Source organism: Dipteris shenzhenensis, chromosome 30, assembly GCF_047967505.1.
Source record: "Dipteris shenzhenensis isolate YYH24624 ecotype China chromosome 30, Dip_SZ_1.0, whole genome shotgun sequence".
NCBI classification, from domain to species: domain Eukaryota; kingdom Viridiplantae; phylum Streptophyta; class Polypodiopsida; order Gleicheniales; family Dipteridaceae; genus Dipteris; species Dipteris shenzhenensis.
In genome coordinates this window covers 10,919,044-10,934,338 of record NC_141625.1, presented here as the reverse complement: position 1 = coordinate 10,934,338, position 15,295 = coordinate 10,919,044, and the positions used below count along the sequence as shown (strand labels likewise).

The window sequence follows — 15,295 nt, the reverse complement described above, 5'->3', positions numbered from 1 at the left end:
GAGGTCAAAAGGGGATAAGGAGGTACCCTTCCCTCTTATAATGTATCTTTTTATGCAACTCCCCTTCCAGTCTCCCCCTTCTGCTGAATCTGATCTGTACCCTTTCTTACAACTTCTGTGCAGATCTTGTTTTTTGTGTCCTGTTTGTCTCTTTCCCTTAAGGACATCAATGTTTAGATGTTCTCAGCACCAGGGTTATGAAGCTTTGCCATACAGTGAATATGAAGTTTTTATTTCCTTTTCACATGCAATTTGTGCCATCACTAGGTAGTTTTGGGAAGTTCTGCAGCTCGTAAGGGCCATGACAGTAATTACAAGGCTTCTCTTCTGTGAATACAACCACTTCAGGAATGCATGATATCGAGAATCTTTCACTGTATTTATGATGCAGGATACTTATTTGATTGTCGAAACTTGAGGTTAATATTTTATACAAGTTTTCTTTCCTGCAAGTTTTCTTGTTATTTTGAAACACCAGTGTTGCTGTGTGAGTGCAGCTTTTCTAGAGATGGAGCGCCTCGCTGCAGGACCTTTGTTGTAAAGTGTGTGGCAGAGCCTATGGAGCAAACAGGTTCTTTTGAGTTCCTTTCCTTGGTTGCATAAGCTCGGCCATGCAATAAGCTCATACCCAAGACAAGATCAATGGTGTTTTTTCACATTTAAAAAACGTAGTATCTTGGTGCATCCCGCTTGAAAAGTTAAGTCGGCAGAGATAGGCAACAGACTGGAAGGGGGAAGAGGGGGGAAAAGGGTGGAGTGAGGAATCTCTTTGTAGGAAGGATTTGATTTATTTGATGATGGGGACTGGAGCATTTGTTTAAAGTATTATCTTGTAAGTCTGATAACACTTTATATCATTGTATGGAATTGTACATGAAACCAACTTGGAGTGTGATTTTCACGATAAGGTGAATGAATCTGTGGGTAAGTTTGGAGGGAATACATTCTGTGCTTTAGATATTATTTGTCTCTTTACAAATCAAGGTTCAGGAATAATACACACATCTTATCTTCTTTCCCTGTTGGGAATCTTTACATACAAGCTACTTTGTACAGGCTTAATGTAGCTGAAAATCATTTTGAAATAGAAAATCTCTATGTCTTCTTGTAGAAGCACCTGATCTGCTTCGGTATCCATTTACTCTGTGATCTGCTCCTAAACAGAGCTGCTTTCTCTGTGGAACTAACAGCTACTACCGGTCTAAAACATTAATGCTTTTTTGTACTTAGAAAAGGAAGTAAGACATGGACTGGTTCTGTGCAGCTGTAACTACGAAGGTGCAACGCAATGCCAACATGGCAAAGTTACAAGCTGGATATCTTTTTCCAGAGGTAAGCGCTGAGTGCATGCTTTTGTGCCTTGACAAATATGCTATTTTTGTCCAGTAAGTGTTTCTTTTACCGAGATTCGGGTCAGCTTTACTTCATGGTTGCATATACTAGCTGGACGGCTAATTTACTAAAGCAACTGCTCCAAACTGCTCCTTGAAGGCTGCTGCAATGGATGGATTATGAGCTCGCAATGGGCTCGATATGGACCGACCCAGGCAGCCCCAAACCAGCCGACTTTACTGGTCTGTGGGGCTAACCTGGTTGGCTCCAGCCAATTCAAGGTTGGCTGGCTTTGACCAGCCCAACTAGGCCTGCCTGGCCACATGGCAGGCAGCCATTGGCCCAGGCTTGAAAATTGTGTTGCGTGCACAAGTTGATCGAAAAGGTCATTAGTGCGAGGCAATAGATACTTGTTTTTGATAGTGAGCTTGTTGAGGGCTTGGTAGTCGATGTAGAGGCGCATTGACTTATTCTTTTTTTCCACAAGTAGTATAGGAGATCCGAAAGGGCTGCGACTAGGCCGAATGTAACCTTTGTAGAGTAGTTCGGTCACCTGTCTTTGGATTTCTTCATTTTGAGTGTAAGAAACCCGATAAGGAGGTTTAGATGGTGGATTGCTGCTTGGAAATAAGTTTGATTCAATGATCCACTGGTCGTCGAGGTGGTAACTGCTTTGGCAATTCCTGTGGGAAAATATCAAGGTAAGGCTAGAAAAAGGGTTGGTTGAGGTACTCAGGAGGATCCTTTGTCGGTGTCTCCTCAATTGTCGTAACCAACAGAAGTGCAGTCTTTACTTGACGTTTATGAACCACTTCTTTACTTGCAAGGCGGAGGTAATTGGAGTTGAAGGAGCGTGATGTGTCCCTTGAACCAATTAGCTCGATAAGTTTTTCGTGGTGGACAAACTGGATAGTATGGTTGCTAAAATTGATTGATGGATCATAATCGTAGAGCCACTGTTGTTCGAGGATGGCATCGTATCGAGAAAGAGGCATGATGCTAAAATTCAACTTGTACGTATAATGTTGGATGCGAAAGGACATGTTTTTAACCCTGGTGCTACATAAGAAGGTAGTTCTATAGCGAGTTTGATCAGATAGTCCATGGGACTAGGACTAGTGGTCAACCGAAGTCTTTCGACCATAGAACTAGCTAGGAAATTATCAGAGTAGACACTATCGATGAGGATAGTGACCGTTGTTGCACGAATCGATCCTTGGACGCAAAGTACTTGAGTGGCTAGGGAAGGTTCGGGGTTGCTGGCAAGGCTCATGTGGATGGTATTTGCCATTCGAATAGCTTTGCCTTTCTTGTCTTGTGCATGCATAGCATCTTCTGCCTGGGAAATGCTAGGTTCCATATTGGAATTTTGCTTGGGTCGCTTTGGACAATCGAACCATCTATGGTCACCAGTGTAGATGGTACAAAGTCTTTTTTGTGCTGGAGCTATTCTTCTTGTCAGAGGCCGCACCTTTGTGTTGGTGATGACAGTCATGACTTTGTGAAGAGGAAGAGGCACGATCCTTAGACGAGTGCTTCTGTTGGGATCTAGCATACCATTTTTGAGACTTGTTGGGATCTTGAGACTGTCGATGACCTTGATTACTCGAGTTTTTTCTGAACTTTGAGTTATCTTGAGGGCGAGCATCCTTGGCCAAAGTAGAGTTCCGTGATTTGTTAGAACTCTGCTTCCCTGTGTTCTGGAAATCTGTAATGTGTTCTGCGTAAGCAATAGCCCCAGCAGTGGTGGTGATGTTTGCTTCGAGGACATCAATGCATAATGAGGCATTTAGGCGTGAGATGAAAGCATGGAGGCAATCATCATCAGTCAAGCCATCGATCTCTAGCACCAATGTGGTGAACAAGGAGATGTAGGAAAACATGGAGCTTGTTTGCTCCAACTGTTGAAGTTTTGAGTGTGCTTGGAAGTCCGCATTGGTAGGTATGAACTGCTTACGGAGCATGTGCTGAAAACGTTGCCCTCAGTGAGCTTGTCAGTGTCAAAGTACATGTGCATTTTAGGGAGCCATTGGTCAACTGTTCGGCGATTTCGTTGACCAGTACAGACTTCGGTAGTTTTATGTCAAGTCTTTTAGTTTTGGAAGCTTGAAATAAACGGTAGAGGGCACGAAGTTCAACGTTTTCTATCTCTGGTGGAACTGGGTCCACATAGTCGTCGGGTGGCGTTACGTCATCCTCTGTATGTGTGGTACTGCGAGAATCTTGGAGGAGTTGGACTTTTTGGACCAAATCGGAAATGCTATCCTGAAGTTGAGAAATTTGAAGTTGAAGTAATGCTTCGCCATGCATATTTACTTCAAGGGTCTTTTTTGGATTAGAGTCTCTTATCTCTGGAGAGGTTGGGCGCGTGTGGCTCGACATATCTGAGGTCCATGTGAGAAGAGCACGAGAGATGTGTTGAGAGAACGTCTTCACAGAAGAAAGGAAAGAAGCCATCTGGCACCAAAAATTGACTGTCAGACTGGTGCTGTAGCAAGAAACAGACAGCCACCTTCAGCAGCGTTTTGGCATGACTTGAGTGTCCAATCAAGGCAAAAATTCAGCAGATGGTAAGGGCGATTGAAAGCAAGGAGTTATCGGCTGATTTCAAGGTCTAATTGGCGCAGGCAGGAGCATATCACAAGCAGGAGAGGCTCAGAAGAATTTCGCTGGCAGAGGCTGAGGAAAATCGTTGCATCTGGCGGTGCTTGAGGGCTGTGCTTTGCTTGCTTCCTGGGCTGATTTGAGGGTAGCAGAGGCTGATGATCTGGGCCAGGAAAGACTGGCTGGAAGCCAGGGCAGCAAATCGGTTGATGGAGAGCGGCATATGGCGTGGAAAGAAAGGCGAACAGGCGTGACGGATTTCCGTATTGATTGCGTCAAGAAGAGATCGTCATTTGTTTTTGGCTGCCTAGGTTGGCTGGTTGCCAAAAATTAAAGCGTGGGTTCTATGAACCCTTGGGTAGTCTAGGGTTAGGCCTTGGGTGTAGGGCTGGTTGATCTTTTTAGGCCCTCTAGGTACCTTTTTGTAGGTTGGTGCTTGGTGCCAAAGGGTGTGCCTATTCTAAGGGGTATGACCCTTGGAATAGGTGTACCTTTTCATGAAGGGGTGTATCCCTGTTTTAAAGAGGGGTGTCCCCATAGGAAAAGGTGTGTCTTTTTCACGATGGGATGTGCCCCGAGTCAAAAACTCTTTATTAAAAGGTGCGTCCCTTGGTTTTGGGACAGCCCAAGCACGTCAAAAGACACGATTTTTGTCGTGTCCATTCACATCAATTAGTGATATGAGGAAGATGGAGAGGCCACTGATGACTTAGGTGGGGTTGGTGCTAAAATTTTTTACGCTCATTCTCTCTCTCTCTTCCATGCACAACGTGCGTGGATCTCCTTCTAGCGGAAGTAGAGGTATTAGATAGGCACTAGAAGGTGGGCGCATTTCCTACAGGCAGGAGCAAAATTTGCTCTGATACCACTGTAAGAAATCCTAGATTTACTATATTTAGAAATGTGCTAAGGAACAGGAAAGAGACTGAAATAGCAGAGAACAAGGAAAAAATGTATTGCTTGAGTGTCTGTAGTGTGTCATCCATACACTTGGGCCTCTCTTATATAGAGAGTGAAGAGTCACACATGAAAAGGTGTGTACTCCAAAGTGTATGTGCATGAAGAGGTGTGTATCCCTTGTGAAGGGTGTGACCTTTGATGAGAGAGTATATAGGATGTGTCTCTTGTGAAGGGTTGTGGCTCATACGAAGTGTCCCGTCGAAAGGGCATACGCTTCCACAAGTGTCCATTCATCAAACCATCCATAAGTCCAAGGTATAGAGAAAGGAATACGTCACAGATCGTGACACAAACAAGAACTTTCCGTAGCAACCAAACGGCTTTGTACACACCTGTATGGACCCTGTCTGGACCCGAGTCGTCCTCCTCACAAGGGTACAATCCTCCAGACGTCGAAGATGATCCCTTAGAGCCTTGAATCAAGGTCGTCCTTTAGAAGGTACTTGCCTTCAAGCTCCACCACGTGTGAACGTCCTTCCGGGCCCTGATACCATGTTACAAATAACCACAACAGAGGGTATATGCAGCGGAAGATAGAGTAGCGTAGGAACTCACACAAAGGTGCTATAGGTGGAATCCCAAACTTCTTTACTTAGTGTTGAGCACATACATGTGCAAGCCAATAGATCAACAGTGCTGATAGGAGAGATATAGTACCAACAGTAAATATATTTCTGTCCAATGGACACAATACAAAACAAGTCTAGAGTCCCACTAGAGCAGGGCCCTCTGTCCTTACCAAAATATACTGTCCTCGTACCTCTGTGGCACTTCTAGATCCGTAAGCATGCGTGCTCCCATAGAGCTTGAGTTGACTTTTCACCATGCCTGCAAACACACCTCCAAGCTATCCATGTGGGACAGCCACGCGTGAGGCAGTGAATGCTTCCTTGATCCTTGTACCTTGCTGCCCTAGAAGACAGCCAAGGGTGAAAGCTATGTCTGCAGCACTTAACTCTCATGGTCTCTCTGGATGATGGCCTAGATCCCTGCTGGTCTGCTGTCTGCTGCTCCAAACTGCTTCCTGAAGGCTGCTGGAGTGGATTTATATTGGATAGATTTATAGGATGCATGCATCGTATTTTAAAATGTGCAGGCCTTTGAAAGTCATTCAGATCTGAATTGAAAATGACAGAATGGAAAGCCCAGCTATATAATTTTTCTGTGAATGCTGCAGGCCAGAGATTACGGTAGTCCTATATTAATGGTTGCTGCTTTCCCTTTTGTTTGATAGATTGGACGAAGACGCAATCTTCACTTGCAGAAGTACCCTGATGCAAAAATAATCAGCTTGGGTATAGGAGATACTACAGAACCTATCCCCGAAGTTATTACAACAGCAATGGGGCAGGTACTTTTTAAAGCATTTCAGTCCTAAACAGGTTTTCCTGTGACATAGAAGAAGAATTCATAGGTTAAATAACTGCATAAGATGCACAGTCCACCTCTGCCATGAGCATTTTTGAACTTTCAAGTGATTGTCTCTTATGTACCAGTACAAGTGGAATTTCTTGTGATTGACATATGCAACTTTTTTTTTTTTCGGGTTTACTTGCTTATGTACCTCCTGGTTTGATGAGTGGACAAAGGCTGTATTGAATCAAGTTGGGATTAACAATCAAGTTAGCTAAAACTTATCCGCCATGTTTGGGTTTCAGAGAGCAAAGGCTTTGTCAACCATTGAAGGCTACAGTGGTTATGGTGCAGAACAAGGTGAAAAGGTGAGTAAAAGTATTTTGCTTGAATATAATCTGAATTGCATTCTGCTTTGAGGCGAGATAAAGCTGGAGGTGATCACCACAGCAGCACACTGGCCAGCCACTTTTGACCAACTAGAGGAAGAGAATTGTGAAGGACTAGTCTTCTTGATAATGCGAATGTGAGCAATGCACGCAGAATTTGAATGCCAATTGGCCCTCCAATGGGGAAAGAGCGCCCTCGTGAGAGTATATGTTTCTCTTTTTGACCTACATGCAAGGTGTGAGAGAGATGGTGGATGAATGCAAGGTGAATAGAGAGAATGCTACGTGAGATTCACAATGAAGGGTGATACCCTTTCATTAATGTCCCTTGAGATCACTCAGGTTCCATCTTCCCATTTACACCTACCCTTAACCTATGACCCATGCATCTACCATTCAATACACCTTAATGCACCCTTCCCTTCCTATTGCCCCTAGGACCTAGACACATGTGTGCACATCTTTATTAATAAAATAAGTGTCACATGTCCCAATTTGATGCCGTCTGAAGTAGTGGTTCCAACTCGATTAGTTCTATCTACTGAGATGATCCACCGCCATGACCAATTTAGTGGTTCCAACTCGATTAGTTCTATCTAATCCACCACCATAACAAACTGGTTGGTGTCCATTATAAATAAAATACATGTTACACCATTTGTGCATTATATATAATAATGCTTTAATGTCTACTAATCACAAATTAGTGATTTCTCTTGTCATGACAAGCATGAGACACTCCATTGTAGGATTTGAAAGCCAATGAAAATGAACAAAATTTACTGGCCATGTGAGCAACTGCAATGTGCAAAAAAATGACACAGCGTGCATTTTTTATTGGGTGGGATTTGGGAAGTCTTTTTAAGTTGTCACAACTTTTGAAAGTGTACTTGCAAATAGGTTTTACGTTGCTAGAAGAACCAGGTGGTGATCCTATTGAAGCCTATCAAGTGGAGGCTTGGGATCCATGATCATGCTCATGGAAGACCGGGAAAATATTATTCCAAAGACAATTGAAGGGATTCCTTCTAGTGGGGATTTATATGGAGCAGCCACAAGGATCTCACTAAAGGTTTCATGGACTTGGATACGGATGGTGCCAGCTTGAAGATAGATCCTTGAGGCAAGGTGCTCTGCAAGATACAAACTGTCCTAAGTTTATGAGGGGATTGTTGGATGGTCATTGTCAGACGAATGATGGCCTCAACGAGTCGCTAAGATGACGACTTTGTGGTTGAATTTGTTGATGGTACTTAGAATGCACGAAGACATTGTCATGTTTGTGGTTGGGAATTGTTGTATCAAGCTTATCCTCAACCATATAGGTCTTCTCGTCGGCGTCATTCTTGTTATACAGCTTCATTTGTTCCTTGAATGTAATGGGCTTTGACCGTTCTCCAGTGCGGTGAGCGTCGTCACCAACCTGTGGAATATTATTGACCATCAACATTGCCAACTGGTGGCTGTCCATCTTGTGACCAATTGCCAACGTGTTGAACTTTTAAGAATCTTCACCTAACTCTGCCTCTCGCATCAGCGATTTTGGAGCATGATGATTCCCCCTATGTTCTTTGTTTCATAGAGATCTTCGAGATCTCCTATGGCATCTGCCACTTGTCTTCTGTAGGCTTCAGTAGCTACAGGTAATGAGTTTGCTGCTCACCCTCCTTGCACGAGAGTGGACTATTTTAACTATGTGTGGATTTCTCCCTCCATTGTGCTCCTGGAAGGCTCCACAAATTGCTGTAGAATGAGCTATTGAATGCGCCCCCACTGGGGCTTTTATATAGGCCATGATGCGCCTTGACTTGGCCAACCCAGTCCTATAGGCCAGCCAACAATTAGGGTCTATCACATGCACCCTTGCACTTGGGTGCAATGTGACACACTGGCTACATCGACAATTGCATTATAGTTCCCTAATAGGATATTTTGTCGTATGTTGTGACCCTTTTGTGAGCCCTTGTCCAGGGACAGTCAGTCATCACAAGCTACGTAAGTCAGTCTCTTAGCCTTTGGTCAAGTCAGACAAATTAGTCCTTGTTCACTAGTACCCATTGGAGAACAGTAGGGTAGTGTTTCCATCTTAGGATTAGAGATAGGTCTAGGTCCACAGCCTAGGATGGGAGCCCATCTGGGCCCCCTCAGGGTTGGAACAAGTGAAGGAAACGAGCTGGGGAAGGGCTGCCTTTATAGGCTGCCCTGCGCCCCACTCTTTGGCTATGATATCTCCAACAGGTGTCTACGCAGCACATCAGTCTGGGATTCAGACCAGCAAATGGAGTAAGGTTTGCTTATTGTTTCAGCAAAGGTATATATATATAGCTCTTTATAGCTCTCTTTTACAGTTTTGCACAGTCCACTTCTCAGCTCTATATCTCTGTCATATCTCAGCTCTCTTTTAGAATCTATTACTCCTAGCTTTCACTCGCACTCATGTAGTAACCCTGCATCCCAGTGGACAGCACAAGCCTCTTCCTTGCCTTGTAGAAGTGCCCTACATCGTCATCAAGGTATCGGTATCGGTTGGCGTTCCCTCTCAGGTCTTTGGGTTTGCAATACGTGTGCATAATGTACTCTTCAAAAGCGCGTTTCCATGCTCTCTCGAAGAGTGTTATTTGTATCTTTTAGTTCTCCAAGTATAAAGCAAATCCTCCCCTGATTGGGAGAGGGGGCCCTTAGTGGGTATAAGGACCTTATCGGTTGTCGACACTATTTTCTCTTGCTACAGACGTGAGAGAGACCCCGACCCGACGATCGCAGCACGACACACGAGATATCGAGGGGACACACAGATCACTCTGGGGGACCTCCCGTCATTGTTTAGACCCGAGATATGTCCCACGGGAGTCACGGTGGCTCTGGTCTTGTGTTGAGCCTCTTCCAGGATACCAAGACGCACGGGATCCCTTGACGGATGCCAGTGTCCCATCACCGGCTATGCACCAGCCAAGGCGACATGACATACGGAGGATTACGTTCCGCTCCAGTCTTTTTTCTTTTCACTGTCATACCTAGATGTATTTGATTATGTATGATCAGACTTAGGACTCAACACGGGTGATGATGCTCGTTTTAGTAGCTCCACCTTACTAGGATTTGTATCAGGTTTTCTTTCAGTCTCATAGACCCATCAGTCTTCCTAAGAGTAATAAAATTTCTCTCTCTTTCTTTCTCTACCGTAGTCTCCTTTCTGCGCATAACGCTAATTCCTTGCTAAAGGTTTAAAGAAGGTCTTGCTATGATTACACGATCGGATTACCGTTGCATGTTATAGGGTTGCCCCATAGATTGGTGACTAGTCAGTGAGCCTGTCAATCTGCCATGTGGCAAGCAAACAAGCCTGTGGTCTTTTTCCTGCCCTTGCTCCAACTTGCAGCTTCAGACCAATGGCTTACCAGTGGTAATCAGCCTGCCGATCTACCATGTGGCAGGCGGACAGGCCTGTGGTCTTTTTCTTGCCTTGGCCTGTTGCTTTAGACCACCGTGGCTGCTACTGCCGACTTGTCAAGTAACCTTCCAATCTGCCATGTGGCAGGCGGATAGGCCAGTGGTCTTTTTCATGCCCTGACCTACCTCTGTTGACCAGCCGCTGTTGCTCTTGACCAGTGGCTGGGTAAATGACCCCAGTGTTGGCTTCACAAGTGGTATTGGCCCCTTCCATGGGCACATGGCTGAGCTGTATCCAGCCCTGGTTTCAGCCCTAAAACAGGGGAGTGTCAGCATTAAATGCTGACCAGGACAGCCCATTGAGGTGCATTAAAACTAAACTAACAAGGAAAACTATGTGCTGCCCATGTGGCATCTAGATTTCTTCCCTCGTGGCAGCCATAATCCATGGCCCTTCATCCCAACTTATGCTGTACGTCATTTCCCTCATATCTTGCTGATATAGAAGCTCACAGGTGGGGAGGTGACCACTCTATTCCAAGAGAGAGAAGTGGGAGATGCCACTCTGGTTGTTGAAATGACGAGATGCAATTCAGATTGTTGAAATGAATGAAATTAGACAGAGCTTCAATGTCGAAAGGCAATCTCAACATCATGTGAGTATGTTTTTAACATCATGTGAGTATGTCACTCTATTGGACAAAAAAGGTTTCCATTAGTTGAAGGGGGAGAGGGAGAGAGTGAAAAGAAGAGACGGGACAATTGACTCAAGGGGGGGAATGGGGGAGGTGGATTTATGAGGGTGGGATCCCTAATGCAAGACATTATGAAAGGTGGGATCCCTAATGAGGGTGGGATCCCTAATGCAAGACATTATGAAAGGTGAGGCGAAAGAGAAAAGGGGGTGGGGGGGATAATGAAATGGGGCAGGAGGGGAAATGTTATGCGTGAGGTGCCAATGGAGGGAGCCCCTCCAATAGTGCCTTTCTTTTTAATATAGTTTGCCTTTATATATACCTAGATGAATCAAGGAGCATTTCCAAACTCATCCTCTAAAAACACAACATAGTGCAGTTTCAATCTCACGATAGTCACTCATAAGATTGAAAACCATGAACTCCATCACGCATAGCAGGGACTAGCTACTATGACATCCCCACTGACGTCATCAGCACCCAACAGTGGGTGTAGACCATAGTATGAAAGTATGTTCTCACACATACAAATCCACACACCCACACATGCTTGAGCATCCATTTATACAAAGTCTTCGTACTGAGTTTCTGTTGGCACTTCGGAGGTGAAGGGCAAACTCAGCCATGACGAAGGATAGCACTAAAGGAGAAGGCTAATCAAAAAGTAGTCCAAATCTCTTCATTCAAGCTACAACAGCTTGTAAACTCTAAACGATTTCATTTTAGTATCTTCCAAACGAGCATCTAAATCTAAATTTGCCTTGCTCCTAATAGACTCCACATAGTGCTCTATAGCTAAGTGATAGGTTTACGTGTGTGGGAGGGGAGGTTGTAAATTTAGTCTCCAATGCAATGCATACATCCCCTCGTCTCACATGAGAGCAAATGGTTCAACAAAAAATAAATGGCCCTTAGCCATAAGTTAAAAAGATTGAGAGTAACAGATACAAAAGCATAGGTTAATCTTTCTGGCACCCCTTAGGCCCCTAGCAATCCAATCCGGAAAGGCGATTTGCATCTGGTAGCAGTCTGGCACTCTGAAAGCCTGCAACAAAGATTTCGTCCAATTTTGATAGGCGCCTTGCTTGGAAGGCTCTTGGAAGAAGTGCGAATCAAATTTGGGGCTCTGGGAAGGCGTGAATAGCAGGCATGCAAGAAAAACGAACTGCTATTGGAGGCTTTGGGCACGAAAACAAATTCATTTTTGAGCTTCTGGCAGCCTACCAACAGTCCATAGATTGGCTTGGTACTTGAAAATTAGGAAGGCGATGTGAAAGAATAGGTATGGTTGTTAAGTACACACATGTTATGAAGCTTGATTCCATAGTCAAACACTTCTGCGTGTAATTTTTGGGCCCATCTATCAGTCTTCCGTTGTGGGATACCCTCTGTAGAGATTTCATTTTCTAACATCCGATCGCTACAAACATACAAAGCAACACCCTCTTGCGAAAGCGTATGGTACAAGGCCTCATTTCAGAATGAAGCGTGGAATCTTCTCTTGCAGTATGTGTAGGCCATTTTATGGGCTATCCATAGGTGCCACTCATTCCTTCGTATGTGCCTTGTAGGCCTAGTTACAGTCTGTTAGGTCAGTCGGTACAGTTAGTACATGTACCACTTAGGACAAATTAGGATAGTTAGTCCAGTTAGGGCACTTTGCCCCAGGGTTTTGTTATATTGGCTCTCTCTCGAGCCTCCACTGAGTTTTTGCAGCAATTCATTACAGCAGCTCGTTTTTTGTCCTCTCTCCTTCATTTTTGAGCTTTTATTGCTTGCCCTAGCCTATAGTGGAATTAGAGCAGGTTGGAGATCCATTCCCTTAGACATTGATTGGTTGTTCAAGCTGTTTGGCAGCCCTTGGACCTCTCATTCTTGCTGGTTTGCTGATTTTCTACACTTGTTGCCTCTCCAAGCACTTCCGTTGTGGGAAGTTTGTCTTTTGCGTGAAAAGATGGCATTTTGGAGTGCCTGCGGCGAAGGAGGCGCATTTTCGAAGCATTTCAGTTTATTTTTCGCTGCACCATAGATTTTTGCTGCTGTATGGATGTCGTACAACTGTACGGAGCTGTACGGATATCTGTGCCTACATTTATTGCACCGTACGGACGAGAATCGTCAGCATTTATTGCAGCTCAGACATTGCGCGGACTGTAAGGAGGCTGGTACGTTGCATTTAATGCCTGGTTGAAGCTATACGGACCTGCTGTGCTACATTTCGACCTGTACAAATTTTCGTAGCATCTGTACGGACACTTTCCAAGCAATTTCGGTGCAATTGTTACCTTCCAGACTTGCCTCAAAGCTCATACCAATGTTTCGAAGGTGTTTTCGTGCTGTCTCGTGCTGCGTGCCGGTATTTGGAGACATTTGGAGCTTGCTGGAGTGATCTAGACTCCGGAGGTCTCCTTGAGCCCATTTCTTCTCATTTGGTCTTCCCTTGCCGAGGCTCGGGCTGCGAGTTTCCCTCCATTGGATCACCCTCCTCTTGTTCTCCTCCTCGTGGGAGCACGTTCTACTGCTGTAACTCTCTTTTCCAGCCCTCTCTTGGCATGTCTCATTGCCATTTGCTGTCATTTTCACTTTTCCTTCAAGCGTGAATCCCTTTGCTGACCTTTGGAGCCTTTTCACCGCTGTATTTTCAGGCTACATCATTGGGTAAGCCTCGTTTGCATTGGTTATGCCCAATTTATGCATAACAGTCCTTTCTTTGCTTCATTTGCATTTTGGAAAGGCCTCATGTTGCCTTTGGGGAATTTTTGCAGCAGGTACACCTTGAGACAGTAGAGTCTTTTGCAGTGAGAAGATTTGAAGCTTGAGCAGAATTTTGCCACTTGATTTTGAGAGGTTTCCCTCCTCTCATTTTTTTTCCCGAAAAAACAGTGCTAATTATATTACTTCGAGAACAAGATACAAAAAGTCAGCTTGTAGCTGACGGGCTGCGTTCACAAATCGGACACAGCCCTAAAAGGTAACACAATAAGTCACTCTCTCACGTCGGGATGAGGCGAGTGTGAATGAACAGCCATCGGGGTGGTGAATAGCACCACCGAAGGCCCTGCGAGGTCTGCTCGAAGAAGAGGCCCTGAGTGTTCCAAGCCCGAAGGAAGCGTCTCCGCTTCTCTTGACCGGACCGGGAATCTCCCTGAATCTGGTCCCACTGGCCTCTGAGGGTATGAATAATCTCGCACCAAATATCAGTCATGACCTGGGCAATCGATAAGGAGGTGCCACCGAGGATCTGCGCGCAACGCCAGGTCCAAATGTGCCACCCTGCTATGCTGTTGATAATCTCCCAGACTGGCTGCCTCTCCTGAACTCTTGTATCCGCCTCTGTTAGGTGCTGCGGGATACCCTTGAGCAGCCCCCATGTACCCTGCGTGATAAGGAAAGTGGGGTCCTGCTGGCATGCCTCGAATAAGTGATGTAGACCAGGTGTGGTGCTGCACCAACAGAACGCGCCCCACGTGATCAAGCCTAGCTCTGGTGCTGCGCGAGTGAGAATCCCGAAAGTCCACCTCCACACTTCCTGGGCGCGAGTGCAGCTCCACAGGCAGTGCTTTGGTGACTCCTCAGCCACATGGCAGATCTGACAGCGTCCGTCCTGGCCTATCTGTCTCAACCAGCTCCCCACCGGAAGACCTTTGTGGGCGAGAAGCCACAGGAAGTAGGAGATCTTCCGCGGCCGCCAGCTCTCCCACAAGGCCTTCCAGAAGGCCTGCAAAAAGAATCTGGAAATACCCTGTGCATACCAGCTGGGCCGCTGGGTGGGGGGGCGACTCTGCATCCTCCCAAGAACTCGCCTGCCCAAAGTCGTGCTGTAGGCGAAGAAGGTCGGCCCCTGTCCTGTCACAACCTCTGGCCAGCTCCACTCTCCTGGGTCCCACTCAAGCTCTGACAAGGCCCGCCCCTCCCAGAGCCAGAGTCGCCAAAGCTACAGTTGATCTTGCTCGATGCTAGGGTCGGTACGCCAGACCTTCCCCAAAAGGCCTACGATCCGAACCCTCTGCCATGGGAGTAGGGGGTCGATGAGTGCATCCTCTCTCCTGAGTCGTCCATCCCCCATAACCGCGAAGAAAGAAATAGAGGAGTCGACCATACGTCCTGCGACCACCAGTGGGATGCCACGGGGGGTGAACTGTCCCAGCCAACGGTCGTCACCAGGCATGAGGATCTGAGGCTCCGGTGGAACTAACCAGTCAGCTGGGATCGCGCCGTCGATCTCCGTGCGTCTCGCCTGGGCTCCACGAACACCTCCAGCGGCGTCTGCGAGATCAGCCGTCTCCAAATATCTGTACGTGTCCCTCCAAACTCGAAGGGACCGGGTTGGCCCCCTCATCCAACCATCCCACCTGATGTGTGATCTCTCTCCCAACTGAAGGCCCTCGGCATCTCTGACCTGATCGTTCCAGATAAGCGGCTGGCGATCAATCTCCTCCTGACAGCGGGGAGGGGGCTGAATGAGACTGAGGCGGAGCCGCCTCCAAACCATGAGGAGGCTACGAACGAGTGGGGAACGGGGCTGAGTAAGTGGGGCGGAAGTGAAGATCCACCTGAGGGACGGGAGCCACT

At 46.1% G+C, this 15,295-nt stretch overlaps 1 protein-coding gene across 2 annotated transcripts in view; it reads left to right on the top strand.

Annotated features, from left to right (window-relative positions):
* AGD2 (Pyridoxal phosphate (PLP)-dependent transferases superfamily protein) overlaps positions 1–15,295 on the top strand; it is a 69,965-nt gene that overhangs the window by 31,695 nt on the left and 22,975 nt on the right. For both annotated transcript variants that reach the window (XM_087401782.1, XM_087401783.1), the window contains exons 3-6: positions 498–571; positions 1,265–1,332; positions 6,131–6,247; positions 6,555–6,617. In XM_087401782.1, the coding sequence (XP_087257908.1) occupies positions 498–571; positions 1,265–1,332; positions 6,131–6,247; positions 6,555–6,617 (322 nt within the window). The remainder of the gene's footprint in view (positions 1–497; positions 572–1,264; positions 1,333–6,130; positions 6,248–6,554; positions 6,618–15,295) is intronic.